Raw genomic sequence first — 16,712 nt, forward strand, 5'->3', positions numbered from 1 at the left:
GCACACAGCAGACAGAAGCATCAGCGGTGGCACCCGGATAAAACCCTGACCGACCCAACACACTAGAACACAAACAGCACATCGCAGTCTCCACCTCGGATGGCGACCATCATCACCCCAGCCCCGGCTGCAAAAGCGCTGGGCAGCTCCCGGTGCCCGCAGCTCCCCTCGCTCCCCAGGGCCCACACGGGGGCCGGACAGGCCGCGGGGCGGCGGCGGCGCGGGCCGTGCTGGGGGGGTACCGCATCACGCCGTAGGGCCCCGGCCAGCCCGCCGCGCAACTCGGCCCTGCCGGCCCGCCCGCCTCGGAGCCAAGCGGGAGAGGGCGGTGGGGAAAGGCCCAACAGCGCGTCTCCCTACCTCAGCGGGCGGCCATTGTTGTGGGCGGGAAGGCACGGCGAACTACATCTCCCAGCAGCGCCCGATCCGGCTCGGCCGGGCAGCCCCTTCTCTTGCCCCGTGTCGGGGCTGGGTGTGCTGGTAGCGGGCTTGCTGGGAAACGCCAGAGCGGCGTTGCTGGCTGGTTAAATAGTGCTGAGTGCTTCAGGTGTGTACATTGTTAGCGAGCTGTTCAGTTTCGGAAGTTCCCCATAGAAAGCTTTGCCTTCACTTCCTCAGCAGTTCCCTACAACGGCTTCAAAGGCAGCACCGCCCCATGTGACATGGAACCTCCAGCCACGGGAGGTTTAGTTTGGATATCAGGAAAAACTTCTTTACAGAAGGGGTTGTAAAGCACTGGAACAGGCTCCCCAGGGAGGTGGTTGAGTCACCATCCTTGGAAGTGTTTAAAAACCATTTGGATGTGGTGCTCGGGGACATGATTTAGCGGAGGGCTGTTAGGGTAGGATGGTTAGGTTGTCGTTGGACTGATGATCTGTGAGCTCTTTTCCAACCTGAGTGATTCTAGGGTTCTATACTATGATTCTAAGACAGTATGTTAAGCGGGCTGTCTCTTTTTACCTGAACTAGGACAACTTTTGGGCTTGCCTGGGCTGCACTGAGTATGGAGTTGTCGTGAGCTGCATATACATTATCTGGCCTGCTCCAAAAGTAGTGCCTCCATTTTATTTCCAGGGAAACTACAACAGATACAAAGAGTATAATAACACTGTTCAATAAATTGTCAGCTACAAAACACTGTTGCAGTCACTCCCATTAACTGTGTGTTTTCAGCAGCAATGAACAGCTTGCTGTTGTAGTCAAAATGTGTACCAGAACTGCCATCATGATGGCATGGGCCATGGGGTGGTTGGGTTGGGCCACAGGTTGGACATGCCTGATCTAAGGCATTGCCCACATGTCTCAAGGGCAGAGTCAACTCAGGTGCTCGTTCCCATTTCAGTGTCACAGCTGCCCACATGCAGATCAGAGCACAGCCAGCAATGGAAGCTGCCTTTCGCTTTTGGTGGGGAGCAGAGCCTGAGCAGGTGCAGCTGTTCATGATGTTGGCACATCTGGTAAGGTTCACTGTGGCTGTCCCTGCTGCCATACCCTGTCAAAAGATGCTCTTTCCCCAGCTGAAGCACAGCATGTGGCCCAGATGGCCACCAGAATCCCTCTAGCTGCTCAGTGGGCCTATTAACTGTGCCCTTACAGCCTGTGGTCATCAAGGGTAAGTAGTAAGGAATGTCCTTCCACCTGGAGGGGAGCAGAGCCATAACATGAGCATGTTCTGGAGTACAACAACAGCTGTTATGCCATACCACAAGATCAGGCTCCAAAACAAGCCAAAGCTTCCAAGAAAAATAAGCTCTTTTCTTCATCATTTCTTCTTGCCCACACAATCAACAGCCAGAATGAGAACTTCAAGTTTAAGCAGTTTAAGTCTGGTAATATGAATAGAAGATAAACTTAGAGCAAAAAGGAACACATTTTAATACTAGAAGTAGTACTGGCTTTGCTTCTAATTATTCCCCAACAGCCAGCATCATGGTAATTTAGCAGCACAGGGAAGATAAACCATCTTTACAATCTCTTTTCTGACTGGTGCACACCAGTACCCAACATGGGAAACATTAGAAAGCATAACAATGGAATAGCTTTGATAGCTGGTCACAGAAACCCTTGCTCTGAAAGATATATAGCAGGAGCATGATGATCTACACTAGGCCTTGGCTAATAGGAATGCAAGAAATCCCTATCACCCAGCTTGCATTGCAGATAAACAGATCAATATGAAAATCCAAGAAACAGCAGAAGAGACAGCTATGGACTTCAAGAAAGACACTAACACTGTAGAAGCTGCTCTGGACAACCAGGATACTCTTAGATGAGACTGCTAGTCTGGCTATGCTTTTATGATAAAACAGAAGGCCATGAATCATTCTTTGTAGCCAATGAATAATGAAATTGAAATGGGAGCCAGGTCATTAAAATAGCATTTTGTATTGACTTGAACATGTGTAGATATAGGCTCGTCCTGTGATTCATACCATAACACATTGTTCAATCAATAGATAGAGGGTCTGGTATTTTATTGTACAGTTTCCTGTTATTTTAAGATGGGTTTATGTCACACATTGGGATCTGAATCAGTACTTTTAAACACTTGAAAACTCCTACTGTTCATCTGAAGTTTACTGCTCAGTAATCCAGATCTGCTTCTCGATTTCAAAAAATTGCTAAAAAATTCAAGTTATTCTCTCCATGACTTTATTTTCCTGAAGAGCAGAATATCAAAGCAAAGTCAAGCATTTTTCTTGGGTGTTCCTCAAAGCAGCTGCACCAGAGTTCTCAGAGGAAACAGTGATGTTGATTTCTTCAGCAGCCCATTCTAGCTCAACCTGTGTAAATCTAATGAACAATTTCACAGCTATTTGTAATTCCAGCGAGTTCCCTAAATGTGACTTCATGATTTCCTCTTTGCTGATGTTTCTGGAATGTCAGGGTGACGCGGGGCTTGTTTTGTCCCTTGCACCAAAGTTTTCATGGACCACACACTTGAGATCTTCTCGATTCAGAACCTGGCTTTTATACTTCTCACCCCAGTCCTCCACGATGTACTGATGGTAAGGGTCTTTGGAGTGTTCTCGCCTCTTAGATTTCACGGTACTCACCAAAATCGCCACAATAATGAAGGAGAACATTCCAATCATCACCATCAAATAAAGGATAACATAGTCAAAGTTTTCAGCATCAACCTTGGCTTGCAGTTCATTTGCCGCTTCTGTCATGTTTTTCCTCCAGCCATTCATGTAAGTGAGAAAAGTTTCCTTGAAAATATCTTCCACTGCCCACGTGAAGTTTCGTATTTCAGCCATCCTTGCAAGTTACAGCTGCTAAAGACAACATCATACTTATTTTAATCAAATATCTACACTATAACAATTACATTGGTTTGTTTTGTATGCATTATGAGGATTAAATAATAACACCTACTAGCGAAAGTGTCAAAGCTGTTTTTAGACCAGCTGAGAATCCTTATATCAGAGTGCTTCAACATGTTTAGAGACCTGAAGAAGTCCCACTCCTTACTCAGGTCATTTTCAGTCTTTGGAAGCCAAATATGCCTCAGTGAAGTTCAGTGAGTCTGGGCCTACCTGACCCATATTACAGGCATCCAGGCACACTGATTTTCCTGTTGAGATAAAGACTAAAGAGAATGTTCTTCAGCCAGGAAGGGGTGCTATACATATTGGTCTACCTTCCTTTGCTTCTTGGAATAGCTTTGTGATTTCAGCATGCACAGAACAGGTATGCACACACAGAGGGACACAGGTACATGTGCATGTAGATCTCTGTATAATTATACACACATGCTCAAACATATGGGATAAAGGCAGTCTAACGAAAGGAAGCAAGCTATAAGAAAACAGAAACCCAAACTCTCCTGAAACTTCTTTTTTGTGCAAAATCTCTATGCTTTTCATAGAATCATAGGATCACTCAGGTTGGAAGAGACCTTAAAGATCATCAAGTCCAACCACGACCTAACCATACTACCCTAACTCTAACAGCTCTCCTTTCACTCAGAACAACAACAACAAAATCAGATTTTTCTTTTATAAAAAATAAGGACTTAGCAACAGAAACTTACCTTTCCTGTCTCCTTCAGTAATGAGATTCCCAGTAACAATCAGGATTTTGAAACTCCGCTGGATAATACTGCGATACTCTGGAAAGAGGAGAGCTATCTTAAGCTTCAAGTAGCCTCCAGCTTGCACAAGGTTTTGAGCACTTGCTTGTTAATTAAGTGCTTTCTACTGCACACTTTCTGTTTATATTAAGGTAAATGCTAAATCTAATCTCACCTGGAAAGTCAAACATTGGCTGACAGCTTACATCAGTCATCCTGTCCGATGCTGAGTGCTATAATTTATTCTTATTACTGCAATTTCATATATTGTAAAAGAACACTGCAGCGCTTTCTAAGGATAAACGTCTCTAGAGGTTTATGGTTTGGCATTTTTTGACCTAGAGAGAAGAAAAGTAAGGACGTGCTCTACAAAATAATGAATAATTCCCTTGGTTGATACGGGCACAAGAGATTGAGCACTGAGCAGGTACTATAGAAGGTCTTCCATGCTGTTTGCACCCAAAAGGAAGAATTTTGTGCTCCTTTACTTCTACTAGGTCACCCATATGGGTTTTCTATATCCTTTCTCTGTTCTTTTTCTCCTTGTTTTGTTTCACATTTCCCTCATCCTTTGCCATAAACAAAGAACATAACCTTTCCCTCCCTTTCTCCTAGATTCCTCCTATTGTTTGGTTTTCCATTCTTTCACCAGGACCATGGTTGTCTGTGACCATGAAGCCTATACTGCAAGAAGCGGGTCTGCAAACACAGCCAGGATCAGCCTCCCCAAACTCTGCTGCTTGTGAACTCTCCTGTTTGTGTACATCACCCGTGATCTGGAGCAGGAAACAAAAATCTGTATTAAAAAAGAGAGAGAGAAGAATTAATTAATGTTGATTTTATTTCTCAGCAAATAGCACGTGATGACACCTAACTGAAAAGCACTGAGTCACACCTTAGAAATAGCAACATGCTTAGTGAAGTGAGACAGCTTCATCTTTAGTCAGGAGTGGTTCCTGGCTCTGGTGGCGATATTCAGTGGAGGGTGGAGATGAAGATGTGCACAAAGTGCCCCACAAGCAAAAGGAAGAGACCCTTTTGTAAAATATATCTGCATTTTACAGGTAGATAGACCCAAGCAGTTTGCAGAGAAAACACTTTCACAAGTAGCTCTGCTTTGAGGGAGATAAAGCACACGTGGACAACCACAGAATCAACAGAACACATGAGAAAAAGGGAGATACGTTCTTGGTACTGGGACGCATTAATCCCTGAGGAAGTCCTGCTAGTGCCGTGCTGCTGACACTGTCATGTTTACTCCTATAATTTCTTTTGGATGATTTTCTGTACATAAACACCTCGCAGCATGAAGGCAAGCTGCTGGCAATGTCTCCTCTCTGATCCCCCACTTCTCTCTGGAAGTTTCCCAAATGCCCTCTGCTGGGGCCCTTGAAGTCAAGGTAACTGGCAAGCTGGTTCTGTTTGCTTTGGTGAAATCTGAGAGCCAAACAGATTGCTGCAAGTCCAGCTTCCTGCTTTACTTAGCCAGGGATGTGCCCTGCTTGGCCCTGGCTGCTTGAAGGCGGTTGGAGCCACCAGCATGCTATTAGAGGAGCTGCCAAAAGCAAGACGAGCCACAGCCCTGGAGGTTAGGCTGCAAGAGGAGTATCTAGGGAACTGCTACCCTGGGCTGCCAATAGACAGCTCTTCAACCAGCCTCTTCTGATGTTTGTTCCTGACCAGTCCCATTTGGCCAATGCTTGCAGGTACATGCTTGCACAAACACACAGGTGTACATACATATACAAAAGTTGCATATGTTGTCAAGCAGACTGCCTACTCAGTTCTTAACCAAGTGAGAAGAGAACTTAACTGCATGAGAACTAAGATTAACACAAGATTAGGGGACAGACTCAGCAGCATCTGTTGCAATAGGACAAAGGGAAACAGTTCCAAACTAAAAGAGTGGACATTTAGACTGGATATAAGGAAAAAAAAAAAATTACAGTAAGAGTAGTGAGGCATTGGAACAGGCTGTCCAGAGTGGCGGTGGATGTCCCATCCTTGGAGACGCTCAAGGTCAGGCTGGATGGGGCTCTGAGCACCTGTTGGAGGTGCGGGTGCTCCTGTTCATTGCAGGGAGGGTAGACTCGATGGCCTTTAAGGGTCCCTTCCCACTCAAGCAACTCTGTGGTTCAATGATTGTTAATAATAATCTTTGTCCCACAAGCTTGAACATTTTTCTTCAAAGAAGTTTACTCAATCACCTTCTGGATAATTTTCCATCACTTGTTTCTGCATAAATCTCCATCATTCTTTGAAGTAGAGTATCAAACCTCACACTTCAGTTGTAATCAGCAGCTAACATACTTAAATACTGATTCAGATACATTTATACACCAATTTTGCTGTTTCCTTCTGTTCCCTTGCTTCGCCTTGCCTCACCTTGCAATTAACTATTTATAATTCATGAATTGTAAGAGTACCTGTATAGGCTTAATTCTTAGAAACAAAACAATATATTTGTTAAGCATTGTTACTGAAGAAATATGAGTATCCTCTAATACTTACCTATGTGATTTTCCTTCAGTATTTCTTCTGGCTAAATCATAATATTGTATTATTCACTGTTCTCAGACCTTAAATCTTTGTACACGCAGCCTTAACCGACAATCTGTTCAGCCTTTAGCTACTGATATGCTGTATAGTTAACCACTGGTACTTAAAGTGCTGATAGCATTTCATTACTTTCCCCACTGCTTCAAACTTTGTACCTTCCTCCTAGATTCCTCCTCTTACTTATATTAGCTTCATAGAACACTTGTGAAATCAGCAGTTCTATCCCTAGGTCTGTATGCTTCTTTTCAAGTTGTTCTTCAGAAGATCTCCCAGTTAAACAAAAAGACCTACTAAGGCCATTATGTTATTATAGTTTTTCTTTAACTGTGACTGTCAAAGCCTTTTCTCTTAAAATTACTCAGGATTACATTTATTACTTACATTTGAACTCTTCCTTTACACTGATTTTCCTTTATAATCCATTCTTTTAATACATATTGGGATGTTTGTCAGCTCTTATGGCTTCTCATGATGCTGTTGGCAATTAAAGGTATTGCCTCTTTATCTTACCTCTTGTTTTGCACCTGTCTTCTAGATCTCTTACCTGTTCTTTACACACATTCTTGTGAGGAGCCTCTGCAGCGGGCTGGTATGTGCTAGCTACCACCTTTCCAGCACTTCCATCTTCTGCTTCTGTTTGCCATTCCTGTAAGCAACTCATTATCGCTTAATGTTCTTTCTACACTCACCCAAAGCGTAGTGGATACTGTTTTCTTTCTCAGCATAAGGGAGTTCTGGTTTGTACATCTTTTCCACCAAAGAGCATGGTTTTCAGCACAACTAGCAGCTTTGATATCTTGCTCTGTATAGATTGGATTTTCTTTTGAAGTGAGGTAGTTATTTCTCAATTGTTTATTTCTTATGTAACTGTTCTTCTATCTTTCAGGGAGTAATGTTTACAGTTTTCAGACTTAGCCTATTTTCTTGGGCCTTTTCTTTTTGCTGCAGGGCAAATACATTTTCTGATTCAACAATTGTGATATTCTGCTTTTCTGTGAAACCCTGAGTCTTAGTTGTGTGTCATGCCTATTATAACGCTTTGAGTATACATTTGAGTAAGTATTAACTCCATTCACACAGGATTTCTGTTCCTTCAGTTCAGCAGAGAAGCAGTCTTTTTGTTGAAATGCCTTGGTCGGGTTCAAGGTAGCTTACAAGGAGGCCATATGTTCAAGCCCCAGCCATGGCAAAGTTTAAGGGTAAAGGGCAAGTTAAATACAAGCAGAGGAGTTGTATGTCTTAGAGCTGGCAGTTAAAATCCTTGGAGAAATGGGAGCTTGCATATGCTGGCCCCCATCAGAGGCTTCTGGGGAGCCTGATCTGGTGGATGACAACCCTGCCCTCAGCAAAGGATTTGGAACTGGATTATCTTTAAGGCCCCTTCCAACCCAAGGCATTCTACATTTCACTGATTCTAAAGGTTATCACAGAATCGCAGAATGGCTGAGGCTGAAAAGGGACATCTGGGTACATTTAAAGAGCCCATTATTTAAAGAGGACCATTGGCTATTGCTTTGGTCTTTAGATACGCCCAAAATGATGATAACTTGTGAAAATTACCTCTAAATATTATAATAACTGTATAATGATCACTCCCTCTTCACATCAGAGAACCAGCATCAGGGTGCACTTTTCTTAATGCCTTGTGCAGAAAGAGTGAAAGTAGTGCAGATAGTGGAACGGCCCATCTGGAATGGTCCCGTGTGACTAAGGAAAAATATATTCAGCAAACTAACATTTTTGAGTCATAACTAAAGTGAGAGGAAAAATATTCAAAAAGAAAGTGGATTTTAAACAAATTTTGTTATGCAGCCCAAGCATAGGCAAGGCTGTGAGGAAAACCCATTGTGTCTCTGAGATAGGAACGTATGTTATCAGGATGCATTCAATATTGAGGGACTCAAGCTTAATCAGCTTCTCCAACCCTGAAAGCTTAAAAGAAAACAACTGTGAAGAAAAACCAGGGCACTGTGTCTAGTGCTAGGACTGCACAGCAGCTGATATACAGGCACCTGCCAGGTAGTGCATTGCTTCCCCCAGTCGAAACTGCAGGGGTGGAAAAATTATGGTCAGGCAGAGATTGCAATCATGCAGTTTTGTTGCTATGGTTTATAGTCTTTATGCTCTGAGGAAAGTGTAGTCCAACATGCCTGCAGGGCAGCTGCTAAATTCACAGGGCTCCTTGCTATTTCTCATCTGCATCCCCACCTTATCCACAGAGAACACTAGCCTCTAAGTGACCTCCAGATCCAACACAGGCAATGGGAACGGCAGCATTCTTCTGACTGATTTCTTTGTTTAACAAAACCCCTGTCATGGTTTTGTGATTTTTGGTTTTCGGTATTCCACATCATAACGTCATGTGGGGCACTGGGAGTTTAATTGTTAATGCTCAAAGTTTACAAATATTCCAGAATATTGGCAGTCCACCTGGACTTGGTGGAGAATGCGGGCAGCGATTCCGCTACCTCCTCACCTTGTCTGGTGAGGCAGAGGGAGAGGCAGGAAAGGGGATAAGTGAAAGAAAATGGGAAGAGTAAAAAAGCACGTGGCAAACTATCTGTCCAGTGGACAACATGGAAGATAAAGGGAAGACTGTAGATGCCACCAGGGTGCTCCCATCAGACTTCCTCCTTTTGGTGCAATGATGCCTTGACTTGATGGAGCTCCAGGTAGGACAATGTAAACACAAACAGGAGGACAGGGAACAGTCAGAGGTTTTCTAAGAGGCTCTGGAGAGACCAAAAAGAGATTACAACCTGCTGCTCTTGCCAGTGTCCCCCTTGATGATGCCAATGTATCAGAGCACAGCTGAGATGTGGATCAGAACAGAGATGGCCAGATTTGATGCCAAGGGCTGCTTCTCCAGAGATGGTTATCCACTCCAGTTCAATTAAAGTCCACAGAAGTTGGTGTGGAACTTGGAGAGAACAGAGAAAGGAAAGCCAAAACTGGAGCTGGAGTTACTGTCGATACCCCTTCTGCAGGGCTTGATGTTGTTAACTCACACGTCTACAGACTTAAGGACTAATTGCTGGAAAGTGTCTTATATGGGTGAATCATCTTTTTATAACTCCTCAGCAAAACAAATGGTCTGATTCACACGGGCAGGATAGTTCAACCGTTTCTCCAGGAGAGTTGCTCAGGCTCCTCATGGCTGGAATGCATTTCAAGAGCCATTTTTAAATGATGCTGTTCAAAAGAGAGAGGGCTGAAGTCAAGGATTAAATCTTATAAAAATTACAGGACACACTGAAGCTTCTCAAGCTCTGCTGGAAGCATTTCCTTGCATTACCAAGACTTGCCTCATCTCACACTTGATCTTATCCCTACCAGACACATTTAGCCAATGAACAGGACCTGTCTTCTACAAACAAGAAATGCTTCTACTCAGAACTGGCTCCCCGTGGAATTCTCTCAGGTCACTCAGTAATGCTGCTCCATTTCCTGCAGCCATGCAAGGAAGCACTTGTGGAGCAGCACGCCTTCCCAGCGGTACCCTCAGGAGTTGGTGCATGGCAGAAGAAGGAAACTGAAGTTCTTGCCCAATAGCATGCCTATTTCCTCTCCATCTAGAGCCCAGCATACTGTTTAATTTAATGCAGAGTTCAGCTCACCATTTCATGTGTGAATTCCAGGGAGTGCACCAGAGCCTCATCCCACCCAGGCACCTGGATCACTGCAGGTGCTGCATCACTGGAGCTGCTGCTGGCCTCCCACATCAGGAAGACTGAAGAAAAAAGCTGAGGGCTTTGCTTCTCATCCTGTGGCATTTGAGCAGCTTTGTTATTGGCATGGTCCATACAGCAGCAGCCTGCATTGAGTGCTTGTACCATGTTACCCTATGCAGGCAGGAAGAGGTCAGCACTAAGGTAAGGTCGTGTTAAAATGTGCTGCTATCACCACATGGCTACTGGACCTGTGTGCAGCCTGCTGGCAAGCTTAGTTTTTTGAAAAAAATGTCAAGTTAGGTCTAGAACTACTGCCTATTTTGGGTTTACCTGTACTCCACCAATGCATGTTAAAAAAATGCTTTGAATTTTTCCCAACCTGTTGGCCTTGATGCAGTTAAATAGAGGTGTTCTTTGGTTGTACTGGGAACTTTAATAAAGCTCTGTTATCATGGCACCATTCATACTACTCATGGAGAGATAATGAAAGGGGAAACAAAAACCAAGGCAGGAATTTTTTCTGAAATAGAAAAACAGGGTGAACGCTCTACACAACCCTATATCATATCATCATTTCATTACACCAACTTCACTGTCAAAGGAAGGTATATTAAACTGGTGTTTACTTTTCCAGAAAAATCTGTGTTTTACACATAACAGTGTATTAAGGTCACTTAGGCTAAAGCATATCTTGAGGCTCTACATGTCCCCAAGAACTTTAAAAACTATTAACAACTGATCATTGCAAGTCCAGTGGCAGGGAAGGGAAACAAGTGAGTCAGCACATGAGGTAAGAAATAATTGCTCATACAACTGGTGCATGTTGCATGCACATAGTCACATTTATTGTTTTCTTAGCTTTCCTTGACCTTGGGCCCATTTACTTACATGGCTGAAATCCAGCTGTGTGAACTGGCTGTGCAATCTGCCCATCTTCAGCTCCCACACAAAGCAAGCACTCATGCCACCAAGTGGCAAGCAATGTCCACTCACACATGCATGTTTTCACCATGCCAGCATTCAGGTGCTTACACTGTCTGCATAGTGTTGCTTACATCATCCCTGCCAGCTGACCACATCACCAGTTGCAACTACAGGACAGGCATGAAAGTTTGGGTTTGCAGGGCAGGACTCCCAGGAATGTGGTGGGCAGGGGGATGAGGCACCCTGAGTACACTGTACTGGGCTACGTCTTATACCTGGAGTGTTGTGTCCAGGTCTGGGATCCACAGTACAAGACAGATGTGAACAGTAAGGAGAATTAAGGGCCACAGAAATGATGAAGGGACTGGAGTGTCTCTTCTATGAAGAAACACTGAGAGAGAGCTGGGACTGCACAGCCTGGAGAGGAAAAGTCTCAGGATGGTTTAATCAATGTGTACAAATAGCTGAAGGGAGGGTGTAGAGAAGACTGAGCCAGGCTCTTTTCAGTGGTGTCCAGAGCAAGGACAAGAGGCATGAGTACAAACAGAAGCATAGGAGGTTTTGTCTGAACATCAGGAAGCATTTTTCTACTGTGTAGATGATGGAGCACTGGTATGAGTTGCCCAGAGAGGTTGTGGAGTCTCCTGCTAGTTAGAGAGTTGACAACTCTCTAACTAGGACAACTTGCTATGTGTGGCCATGCTTGAACATGGGGTTGGATCAGTCTCCAGAAATCTCTTCCAGTATCAACCATGCTGTTGTTCTGTGAGGTTCCAGACCCTCAGAATGGTTCCTGTGTCCAACTGCTCCATCATCACTGCCTTATGTATAAAACCAAGCTGAAGGCTGTCCTGTGTAATGTCACAGTCCAAATACACAGCATCTGGTTGTTTCCCATCCTCTTCATGGCTCCCCATCCTCCCCGTGGCACTGGTATTATCTGTATTAGTCACCTGTTTCACTCATCTGTTTTCAATTTAGGGTTTGCACCTCACTGGGAGCTGCATATGCTTACTCTGTAAGGCCTTATCTTGTTGCCATGGAAGCCATCATCAGAGAGCTTCCTTCCCTCCCAGGCAGGCTTCCAGTAGCTTTCCTATAGCAGAAAGCACTGTCAGCGTGTGCCTAAAAGTTTCTCCATTTGGAGGTACTCCTGTGCCCACCTATTGCAGCAGTGATGCCTGCACCCCTGGCAGCCAAAGCCATGCAAACACCAGCTGTATTAGTAGGCATCCCATGGGTGACCACATAGGGCCTGGTCCACAGACAGCACTTTTGGGAAGCTCTGCAGGCGTGGTTTTCAGACCTACCATGGATGAAGAGAATTTTCTGAATCAGAGCCTTTGCCTGGAGCTGGAGTGGATGCAAAAGAAGGTTATTCTAGGTGAGCTTCCTGAGGGATTTCAGCTGATAATTTTTTTTTGTCCATGTAGCAATCTCTGGAGAACAAGAAAGTAATCTTCTAATTGGATTCCATCTGATTAATTGCCCTCTTAGGTCTGCTTATGTCCAGTGTTCTAGAAACCGTACTCTGGCATCTTCATTAGATCTTATATTAAAATCTATATTAAAGAGACAAAAAATGTTGCTTCACTTTCGATTTCAAAAATACTGTGACTATGGTGTCCAGGAAACTATGCTGCAATAATTGTGGCATGGAATATACATCAAAATCATGAGAATGCTTTTTGGTGCTGCTTTCTTTTAGTTTCAGGCAGTAGCAGTACCTCAAAGCAGCTCCTTCAGAAAAGCTGAATTTAGCACATCTACTGCTGGTTTTCTCTCATCCTTTCTAAGATGAAAGAAAGAGAAGAAATTAACATTTTACATAAGAATTGCATCACTTTTAAAACAAATCAGACTTTTCACAGTGCTCAAGAATGTCTGCGGATCCACATTATTGGAGTATGCACTTTTTTCTGTGTGCAAGTGTGTGATTGCTATGGTTAAAGTAAGAATGTCTTTACAGTATTTCCATCTCATACTGATGTACCTTACCCTGCTTGACCCAGATCATTCAGAGTTCTCATCTTCTCTCTGGGGTAACCACTGTCCTTATCCCATCATATGGTTGAGAGGAACCTGCATAGAATGCAGCAGGGTACAGCAGCCTGAGGGCAGGTTTGGGTCTCAATACCAAGGCTAGGTTGGATGGGGCCATGGAAAACCTAATCTAATGCCTGATCTAGTGCAGAAATCTTTGAACTAGGTGATCATTGAAGTCCCTACCTATGCAAGCCATTCTATGATTCTATGATCTCTGTGACAAGAGTACTTCCACAATCGGACTCAAAATGTTGAATCAAGCTCCTGGTTTTTGCTCTTCTGCAAGGAGAACCATACCTCATGTACTTGCAGAGATTTACATTACCACCAATCCTTCTCCATTCCCAGTTCTGCCTGCGAGCTCAGTCTTACCTTTGAGTCCAAAACCAGCATCATACTGGCTTAATCTGAGCTTATACCTGCTACATGCAACAACATGCTAAGCACAAACAGTGGCACATGAACCATGGGACTGGATGTATCAACTGCCAAGGTATCTTAAATGCTGGAGGAGAAGAGTCTTAAGACACTTATGTGCAACGTGACAATGTATTGTCTAATTCAGGGGGGTCCTAGATCTTCATTTCAAAGCACTTACTGCTATTGTAACAGCAGGAAAAAAAAAAAGAAAAAAAAAAAAGAGGAAAAAAAAGTAGTACAAGATTTCTAATGCAAATTTCAGCAAAAGTTGGCACTTAGTCCCACAAAAATTAGAGAGAAGAGTCTAATAGTCTGAAGTCGAGTGGGTGTTCATTTGTCTGCTTGCCACCTCCTCATTTGCTCCACATGAGCTGAGAATCTTCAGCTTATTGTCCTGGAGAGCTGGGAATTAGTAGACAGTGAGGTTGTCTGCCTGGTTTTGAACATGCATGTCTCAACTGAAGGCAGCAAGGAAGGCATCCCAAGCTAAAACAAACATCACTCTGCTCTGTTTTTTCTACGACTGAAATTCTGCAGCCAGATATCACATCTGCTAAACAAGCACTTTTTATGGGATACCTTTTAAAATTGAAATTCTCCATTTAATCAAAGGTGCTACAAAGAAAATCAGCACTAGCGGTAAGGGGTGAGCAGATAGAAAGGCATACATAGGAACTATTTCAATTAGAGAACCCGTGTGATGTAATAGCCACTGTTTTGGCATGCAGTGGACCATTTGCAATAATGATGTGAGTGAGGAAATGGTCTTTCAATCATCATGAAAGAAAGCAATTCTCAGGCAGAAGCACCATCTGCTGGTGGACACCAATTCTATTACTTCACTTAGAAGATTTACAGCATAAGCAACAACCTTCAGAGATCATTAATGTGCTTAGGGGGCTCTTTGAGACCTTAATTCAAGTCCTAAATGTAATATTTACTCACTTTCCACATCAAAGCCTTCATGGCTCTATGTTACTCCAGCCTCTAGCTAAAGAGCTCCATTCCAAACAATTGCTTTAACAGAAGAAAAAGGGTTCTCAGATTTAAAGAAAGATCAAGCTTTCAGCCTCCTCTCACAAAAGTCAACATGAGAACTTTCACTGCCTCCCGAGTGCCACAAGAGTTTCATCACTGGCAGCAGATAATTCTTAGGACTGGAATGCAAAGGCTGTACGTGCCCCATTGGCCTACGGGGGCTTTTGTTACCAACAAAAGGAAATTTCTCTCTGCCCTGAAACATGGAGTAAGGGCAATGTACCATGCAACTTTCAAGAAAATGTTAACATGTTTTCAGGACTGAAAGGGTGACTACATTTTGCCCAGCAGATATGTTGAATGATCAAAAATTTGCTTACACTCCAATCAGAAGGAAAGGTGAAAAATATTGTGTTATATATTATCCAGGATACAGTTAATATGCTTACCAGAGGCACTATTTTGAGCTAGGTTCCTACATTCTTTCATTAAAGGAGTATTTCGGTGGCATACTTCAGGTGCATTGCTTCACAAAGGGACAGACCTGACCTTTCTGACCTCAATTCCCTGAACTTGGGTATGGTTCAAAATATGAATCCAGACCTGGATTCAAATTCTGCAGATCATCAGTACATAAGAAGCTGAACTTCAACTGTACTTATTCTTCCTTCATCTTCTTGGAAGGCAAAAAAGATAGACTTTTTCTTAGAACTGATCTATAAAACTTGATTATTTTCTGCTTTCTCTATTCAGATTTTAGTTTTGATAAGCCTTGTGCTCACTGATGAGAATTACCGTAAAGCCAACACACTAGCAATGTGCTCCAAAATGGGTTGGAGAGAGAAGTGTGTCACCTGTATGCCCACTCATCAAGAGGACCAAACCTGAGGGGAGAAGATCACTTGCTTCAAAAGCTCCATATCTGTCTGCATTTGGCACACATCTCAAAGCCATGTGCCTGACCTGGAAACCTGGCTGAATATCATCATCCATGACGAGGAAGCTAATTAGATATAAAAGTATTTGGGGCTTTGGAGTGCCTGCCAGTGAAGCGAAAGTGGATTTAATGTCTTCCAGAGATATGTTTTTCCATAAAACAGAACAATGGGATGTCTCTTCTTTTCCGCTTGGAGTACATGGAACACAACAGATGCTGCAGGTCCCTCCAACCTCTGCGGCATTATTGCTCTAAATAATATTTCCCGTTTGAAGGGGCAATTGCAGTCTTATTAAAATAGCAAAATGTTTATCTTTCCCTTCAGATGTCAGGCCAGTAGCAAAAGTCAGTCAGCATTCTACAGTGAATACTAAAATGGGTTCTGCTCATTTCTTTCTCCATGTAGATGCAAACTATGAGGCAAAGGGACAGGCAATGCAGAAATGGCCATGGAGAAAAGGCAGTGGAGGAAAAAATGATGCTCTACTACAGCTTCCTCACAAGGGCAGCGCTGAGCTCTGCTCTGTGTGACAGCGACAGGGCCTGAGGGAATGGCATGGAGCTGCGTCAGGGGAGGGCAGCTGGGGGTCAGGGAAAGGGGCTGCACCACAGGGCGGTGGGTGTGGAATGGGCTGCACAGGGCTGTGGGCACGGCCACCAGTGCTGGAGTTAAGGAGAGTCTGGATAATACTGTCAGAGACACGATCTGATTTTTGCAGTGGTGCTGTGTGGAGCTTGGAGTTGCACTTGGTGATCCTTGTGACTCCCTTCTAACTCAGGACGTTCTATGATTCTATGATTAAGCATTTTGTTTGTATTTCTTGCACTGACATATATAGTTCTGTGTCAAAGTTTTTTAACCTCAAGACCAGCTCAGTCTTACACTCTTTCTACTGGATTTTTTTTACAAACTCAGCATATTTTAAGGCTCTGTCTTTTCTGAAGGTATTTGCTGAAAATACAGATACAGATTTGCTCACGTAGCTCTAAACAATCTGGAAGCTTCCAGACGCACTGCATGTGGTGTGAGATGTTTTTCAACACGTTGGAACCTTGAAGGGAGCTTTATCTCACCAAGAGGGAACAGCGTGAGCCATACCCT

General features: G+C 43.6%; 1 protein-coding gene across 9 annotated transcripts in view; it reads right to left on the reverse strand.

The window, feature by feature from the left end:
- Positions 1-1,851: 1,851 nt before the first annotated feature.
- KCNE2 (potassium voltage-gated channel subfamily E regulatory subunit 2) overlaps positions 1,852-16,712 on the reverse strand; it is a 121,932-nt gene continuing 107,071 nt past the window's right edge. For 3 of the 9 annotated variants that reach the window (XM_052673877.1, XM_052673879.1, XM_052673878.1), the window contains 2 exons: positions 4,037-4,871; positions 1,852-3,278 (listed from right to left, as the gene is read on the reverse strand). In XM_052673877.1, the coding sequence (XP_052529837.1) occupies positions 2,883-3,260 (378 nt within the window). In that variant the 5' untranslated portion in view covers positions 3,261-3,278; positions 4,037-4,871 and the 3' untranslated portion in view covers positions 1,852-2,882. Of the gene's footprint in view, positions 3,279-4,036; positions 4,872-6,586; positions 13,874-16,712 lie in introns of those variants that run through there. The other 6 variants (XM_052673886.1, XM_052673884.1, XM_052673883.1 and 3 more) reach the window with 6 other exon arrangements.

This window comes from Tympanuchus pallidicinctus, unplaced genomic scaffold (assembly GCF_026119805.1).
Source record: "Tympanuchus pallidicinctus isolate F22 unplaced genomic scaffold, pur_lepc_1.0 scaffold14, whole genome shotgun sequence".
Lineage (NCBI taxonomy): Eukaryota > Metazoa > Chordata > Aves > Galliformes > Phasianidae > Tympanuchus > Tympanuchus pallidicinctus.